Here is a 7598-nt window from a genome sequence, read left to right as displayed (position 1 = left end):
TTATCTGTCACTTTTAATGTTTGTTGAGGCTTATATCTTGGTTCTTTCTATTCTGCTCTGCAAACAGCAAATTTATCTTTTCATCTATGTAAGTAAGGTGTATGTGGGGAAATTGAGCTACTGAGCAGAGGCCCTTTCTTAATGGTGTTAATACTGCTGTAACGATACCAAGCATATGGTGGCAATAGTTTTCTGGGACTGATGGTCCTGCATGCAAAACTTCTTTCCTTTCACTTTACATTTTGGACAATAGGTAGTACAGTGAATCTAAATGGCAACTTATAAAATATCTCATTAGACTGACATCTGCAGCCACAGAGTGTTACAGAGTCACGTCTGTTCTGGAAGCAGGGTCTGCATCACTTGCTCATACTAATAAAACATGGATATGAACACAAGAAACTGGACATGAGCAACAACAGATCATGCACAAAATTTCTTTGCGAGTATGGTTCTCATCTTTTTGATGCAGATTCAGTCCTATCCTAGACATGCTTGTAAGTCTGAAAATCATTCTGGATCAGAGAGACTTAAACAAGGTCTGTGCTTTAGCATGCTGCTAAGCAAATTGAGAATGAAGCAGCACAGAATGGTGCTATGAATAGGGAAGATGATGTGATTCATCGTACCCAGGTTTGTGTCCTGATGGATGTGGTTATGTTAGTGAGTTCACTTAAAAGCAGGTGCAAACTCTTTAGAAAGTGACTGAATACACACAGCCTTCTCCAGCAACACCTTTTCTTCTCTGTCTGCTGTATGGTCAGTGTCTTTCTTTTGTTGAAATGGAAAGTGATGCGCTGTTTGAAATTGCTGAAACAATTATTTTCAGATGCTACAATATGTTAAGCCTAGAAAACTGCAGAAACACTTTAATGACTTTTTTTTCACCTCCCCCAGATGGTCAGGAGCACTTAATGCCTGCAGGCTCTCTTCGTAAAAAGAAGCTGGCAAAAAGACCTGGATACATGAGGCCAGAAACTCAGCGACAGATAGAGTTTCAGTCCCTGGGTGCCTGCAAACCCTTCAGCCCAGAAGAGCTCAAAAATGGCAGGCAGTACTGTGGAGACTTCGAGAACTGCTCTCTACGCAGACCATGCCAAAGTAACTTTGAATTCTTACGCTGTAGTGCAGCAAGTAGTGCCATAGCCCCTGCTAATGGGGTAACAACATTGGCCACTACCGGAAAAATGTCAGGATGCTGCAAAAATCTTTCATGTTGCAAGAGTCCACGGTCGGAAAACGCAGTGATAGCTGTTTACCCTGCTGCAGCAACAAGCAAAGGAAGCGTTTCTGCTGCGTGCTGTACATGGCAGAAAAGCCACAATGCTAAAGTGAGCAAGCCCCCAAACATGTATGCTTTGGATCAGACAGAAGTGAATAACAACTGTGAATATCAGAACAGAGATGTTGTTTCTCATTCTGTTGGTGCACACGATAGCTTTAGTTCAAGTTTCAGCTTCATACAGCTTTCCCTGAACTCGGCCGCTGGAGTAAGTGATGCTGAAGGCAAGTCAACTGTCAAGGAAGCTGAGTATGTTCTGCATCCCAGCACCACAGGAAATCTGCATAAGCCAGAAGAGATGGCACGAACTCGTGAGCACTTGGGAGCTTTGCATTGCTTCTCCAGGCCCAGTGAGGATTTGGAGTATGAAAATGAGACCACAGCAAATGATAAACTACAGGACTGCGAGACGGTCTCTCTCTCGGATACAGATGCAACATTTTCATATTCTACAGATTCCTCGGATGCAGCATCTGCTGGCTCTTCTGTCACCTCAGGCTATGAAAGTAGCTTTACTGTTAGTGACCATAACTGGGATACTTTGATGAAAAAATATGAACCAGTGCTACAGGACTGCCTGCTTGGCAACCGCAGTACATTAAAGGTTAGTAATCTCACTTCATCTTTGATTCCTCCCCCTGGCCCTCACATCATTTGCATTTATAGTGCCTAAGTCAAAGTTGATGCAGGAATTGGGATATTAATGGCTTTTGGGGCATTTGTTCGTAGAGGTTTACAGTAGCACTCTGCATGATAAAAGTGAGAAAACCAGTTTCATTTTCTTTTTGGTTCTTTAAAAAAAGGTGATGTTATTGCAGTACCCTATTCCTATGTTCTGCTGAAACTGTGATCCTCTCATTTCTAATATGTCATACAGTTTCTGAATTCAATAAATACCATTTTCTTTAACAGGTGGCTGTTTTGTCTGCAGTTTGGAGTATATGTAGTGCAAAATTTGGGGGTGGTAAGAACTCTTTTTCTTGAAGCACCATGATTTAACAACACTAAACTTTGTAATTGGAAATGTACAAGTTTAGCCAAAAATTTCTTGGAGTGAGGCACCTGTATGAGAGTAGTCTGTAATCTAATAGATGGGTACTTTCCCTGCATGAAGAAAAATGGGGGTCAAGTCCCTGCTCTGACTCCAACTGGAATTGAACTTTTTTTTTTTTACTTCCACCTCAGAGGAGTACTGGGCTGTTGAGTCAGGAGTCTTTCTTTTTGCACTGTGTGTACCCAAATGTATACCTACTACATATACGGGCATTCTCATTCACTGTGTTCTTCATGGGAAAGGGGTGGGGAAACTTTAAGAAGGATCAGTTACGTTTTGTTATACAGTTTTTGGGATGGTGGGGTGGGCATTGGAGGGAAACCACTCTGAGTTTACCTGCAATAAGGAGCCAAATACTGGCTTTGTTGTGCATGCAGAAAGCAGTAATCCAGAGATTAATGTGGACATGATAGATTTCACAAATCTGTTCAAGGTGCACTAAGTGCCTGGTGGGGTTTTTCTGGTGTGGTGGTGGGGTGTTTTTGGGTTTTTTGTTTGGGTTGTTTTTGGTTTTTTTTTTGTTTTTTTTTTAGTGTATCACTAGTGCCCTGAGTTTCTGGGATGCCTTTCAGAAACCCAGGTTCTTGTGACTTCTCAGCTCAGACGTACCTGCTGAGATGCACTGTACTGTCTTTAGGCCTGCTGAAGCAACCTGCTCTGGGGAGACTTTGCACAACCTGCTGTCTGGGTAAGACAGAAGGTTGAGAAACTTTTATTCTTACTTTACTCTCCATGACATCTGACCTGGGCTTATGATGCTCTCTAATACTTACTTTTCATAGAGGATGCGTGTAGGACTCAAACTAGGTTTTCTAATTTACAGACTTAACACACATCGACATGGAGCAGTTTCTTTGGCTTTATGCCTGGAATGACAACGTGCCCATGGTCTGGGATGGTTTGGGAAATTAATTTGCTGCAAATTTGGGAATATATAACATAATCAAAATAAGAAATTATTTTTCTGTCTTTTCAGTATGCTTATTTGATAGGCACGGAAGAAAAATTGCTATCTTTAATTTCTGTATTCATTAATTCATTGAATGGAGAATGGGGAATTTGTGCCCTCAGATGTCTTTGCCCTTGGTTAGCCAGTGTGGATGTTTAATTTGAAGCACCTTCCTATTGTAATGATAATGAGCAAGTCTCAAACTTTTCAGAAGGGAACAAAGGCAACTGTAGTCAACAACAGGAGACAAATACCGAAGTTGTTAAAATTATGCTTTTTCTGTACTTATTAAAAAAAAAAAAAGTGGTCATCACATGGTACAGATGTAGGACATGCCATGCTGAAGCAGCTCTTTGATTAGTTGAGCTCCAAGCATCTTACCGGCCTGCAAATAGAAAGCACTTTACTGTGACAGCATCAGTCAGTTTGCCGTGGGCATGCCTGGGCTGTGGTACCCAAGCAGACTTTAAATGACCTGCCACTGTGGGCGCATGATGGAGTAAACATTGCAAACAGCAGCAAAGCTGTATTCTCAGTATAGATGGTTGTTATACATCATATATATGAAAAAAGTGTCATTTGAATCATTCCTACTGCAGGCTTCTTTAAAACTCTATCAAAAGTATGGCATAAAATACAGAAAATAATTTATGGTGAGGATTCAGAGCTCCTCCCTTCAATATGTTACACATTCCTTACCAGCCTCAGAGAAAAAAGATTGGAGTTTTAGGTTGTGAAAAACAAAATAAAATAAAACCCTGAGGAAAAGGGAGTATATACAATGTTGTTTGGGTGTGGTTTTGGTTTGGGGTTTTTTTCCCCCTCTGGGGCATCCTATAGCCTATTATTAATCAAATTTTTTTTGATTCTTTTCTGGCTTTATTTTTTTTAGTTCTTTTCTGACTAGTCCACTTTCACATACCATGTTTAGAAGAGATGCCATTAATTTAGATGTCTTGCCTAATATGTGTGTTGATTGTGTAGTCACGATAACTGAGTGTTTCTATTAAGTTGTTGACTGGCTGTACCTATTTTTCTCTATGCAATTTAGAATTTAAATGTAGGGATTTAAATATGAAAGAGTTTCAGGGAGGAGCAAGATCTTTTATAAATGCAGGATGTCTAAAGTATGCATTTTCTTGTGTTAGAAAATGCTTTCTCAAGCACTTTCAGGCTTTGGGCTACGAGAATACATGCTGCTGCTTTTTTCAGGCTTACCTTTGTCAGTGCTGATAACAGCTTGTTTGGTACAGGTCATGTATAAATTTAATAAGAAGAAAACACTTTTCAGTCTTGTAACTGTAGCCATGTTAGGCTGTGGCTGGCATGGCAATGAGGAGAGGACTGCCTACCTTCTAACCAAATTCTTCTAACAGTAAAAACTTGCAATAGCCTTTGAATACACACCTAGCCTTACAATTTTTTAGTAAATTTAGAACTTTGGTCCAGACCCTTCATGTTAACAAAGAGAAGCAGTAACTTCAGAAATAAAACTTTATTACGGCAAGAGTTTCTTTTTTGGTGTGAAAGGGCACTCTGTATGTAGAATAGCTATTGGTGTTTTTCTTTTTTTCCCCATCTAGCATTTGCAGTGTGAACATTTCTGAAAATGCAAACGTCAACGTTATGCAGATAAGCCTAAATTATATTTTAATGAACCTTCATTGGCTGCATATGAACACAATTTTCTGTGCCATAACATAAGTATACCTGTTCCAAAATATTCATACTGTATTTCTCTTTTTACTTACAGAAGAAAATGTGGTTTGCATATGGAAATTCTGGATTTGTTCTGTGCAAAACTCATGTAGGCAAAAAATTGTTAGAATGGGCTCAAGAACACCCTGTTGAGTACAACGTGATCAGAAGCAGATATCATGCTGACAGAATCCTCTAATAATCCTTACTTTGATTTATTCAAAGGGTGAAAAATATCCTATGATCACGTGATCTCTTTTGCTTTTCAAGAAATAGTTTGTTATCTCTGTATGTGTTTGGACTAAAGCCAAGTGTCGTTCAAGTAACTGCAGTTCAGCTGGCTTCCAAATAGGTCTGTCCACTTAATTAATGTTTGGTTTCACTCTCAAAATCGAACCATTCTAGCAATGTAGTAATCTATTAAATTTTTATTATGTGGAGGTTAATAGTCTAACTATTTTTAAATGCAACTTCTTCATAATTAACTTTTTTCTCTTTGCATAGATAAAATCCTTGGTCTTACGGCTTCAGAGGCTTCAGGAAAAAGCAATAGAGGAAGATGACTATGATAGAGGTGAGAGTTGCTCCCCCCTACCCCCTGCTGGATCATACTGCTTTTTTTTTCCCTTCCTTCCCCCTCCTTCCTCTATTAATTTTATTTTTTATTCGCTACATAGCGGTGGGTAGGTGTGGAAGACTAGTTCAATGAACTGCATTGTTTATTCTGTCGTATGGCAGGAAACAAATTAGAGAAAGAAGTAGGTCAGCAGCAGGTAGCAACAGTTTTTATTTTCTTGAGCCACATCACCATGTGGGAAGGTTGAAATCCAAATATCCACCATCTGGATCAGCTGTTTTGAAGCAGCATGACTTTAAAAAATGCAGAAATGAATGAAAGCTTTGAAAGGAGAAAGGACAGGCACTGGCTGCTGAGAGGGTGTGATTTGTTGCTTGCCACATTTAGTCATGACACTACAGCAGGGCTCAAACACAGAAATGAGCTCAGTAGCTATTATAAAAGTGAATGATACTGTCCTGTGGGATTAACTTGATGTCCACTGAGTTTAATCAAAACCAGCTAGAGAATATGGTAATGATACAGCTGCTGGCAAATATCTCTATTTGAATAATGCTTTTCCTTTGAAATGCCTTGGCATTTCTGATAAGCTCTGTGTGTGTGCGTGTTAATAATTAGAGCATCTATTAACACACATCTCTGGTTTCTTATTGTTTCCTGTTATGGTAGTCTGTGTTCAGGTACTCATATTTTGATAGTCTTGAGGTTCTAGGTTAAATTCTTCCCGGTAGATCTGTCTTCAGTTGGGAAGCCCTGCAAACGTTTCAGTAAAATCTGCATGGGTACTTCGGAGAATAAGGCTGGAAAAAGATAGTTCCTTTCCTGCCACATTTTTATTCACAGCTTTTAGGGGTCGGGGAGCATCAGACTTGTGGTTTGCCTTTCAAAGTTAATGTGTGAAGCTTTGCAGTTGTACTGTGGCTCTGTTTCTGTGCCCCCAAAGGTGTCCCCCAAGACGATTAAAATGTGTTTTAATAGTGTCTGGGGAGTAGGTATGTAGCCCTTTTGCAAGAGTGCTTCTGTTGGCCTCTTAAAGGCTTATCTATATATAGGAGAAGTCTGCTACTGTCACAAGTCATTCTTTTAGGGTGGCATCTCCCAGTGGGGAAACCCTTTAGGTATGTTAAAAGCTGAAGATGTTGTAGATATTCATGGGTTTATTCTCTGTCAAATAGGCATTATTGATGTGTGTGCTTTACATGTGTAACACTCATAAGTCTTCTTTTTTAAGTGCCTGTGCATTGAGTTCCCAGTTGGAGACTTCCTGACAGCTGTGTACTCAGTGTGCGTGGTTCCCACAGATTCCAGCTGGGATTCTCTGGGCAGTCAGCCACTCCAACAGCAGTATTTTAGTATATCAGGTGTGACATCTGCATGTGATGCCACGTAGTTGACCGCAGTGGAAAATGATGACTTATCTAACCTTGCACAGGAAGCTCTTGTGTAGTTTTCCTGGGTGCTAGTCTTGTATCTTCAAAACAGGACCATCTTTCTGTTGACCATCATTTTATCAATTAACTAGGGTGGAAGCTGAAAAGGGTATCAGGCAGGTAGCACAGAGGGTGGTTTGCAGAGTCTTGCGTTAGTTCCCCTCAGAAGGATGGTCTGGCTGAAATGTAATTTCACCAGGTGTTGTGGGCACAGCTTACAGAGAGCAAAAGTGGCAGCAGTACGGAGGTGGAGAGGATCATCCACAGGTGAGATTTCTGTTTTCTGTGCTAAGTCTGGCATATACAGGCAGAAGACATTTGCCCTGATATGGGACTAGATACTGAGGTGCTTGAGACACTTTGCCTTGGGTTCCTCCATCCCTTTGAAAACTGGAACTCCATCTTCAAACACGTGTTTTCAGAAAACACTATGCTCCGTCCATGCACAGGACCATGCATCCTTAGTTTTATCAATTCCTAATTTCTGAGTCCTTGACCCACTTTCTGTCATACTGGTTTTTGCTCCTCTTCTAATACAACTGTCAGCTGTTTTGTGTGTGTTCTTTTTTTTTTTTTTTTTTTTTTTTTTTTTCTTTTCTTTTTTTTTT

The 7598-nt window shown here is 40.1% G+C and overlaps 1 protein-coding gene across 1 annotated transcript in view; it reads left to right on the top strand.

The window, feature by feature from the left end:
* The first annotated feature begins 448 nt into the window (after positions 1–448).
* The window catches only part of DISC1 (disrupted in schizophrenia 1), a 186129-nt gene continuing 178979 nt past the window's right edge, over positions 449–7598 (top strand). The window contains 3 exon segments of the mRNA XM_010562955.1: positions 449–497; positions 898–1886; positions 5488–5557. Of these exon segments, the coding sequence (XP_010561257.1) occupies positions 449–497; positions 898–1886; positions 5488–5557 (1108 nt within the window).

This window comes from Haliaeetus leucocephalus, unplaced genomic scaffold (genome assembly GCF_000737465.1).
Source record: "Haliaeetus leucocephalus isolate CR32 unplaced genomic scaffold, Haliaeetus_leucocephalus-4.0 Scaffold162, whole genome shotgun sequence".
NCBI classification, from domain to species: domain Eukaryota; kingdom Metazoa; phylum Chordata; class Aves; order Accipitriformes; family Accipitridae; genus Haliaeetus; species Haliaeetus leucocephalus.
The sequence above is the reverse complement of the archived record's forward strand: the minus strand, read 5'-3'. Positions and strand labels throughout refer to the sequence as shown.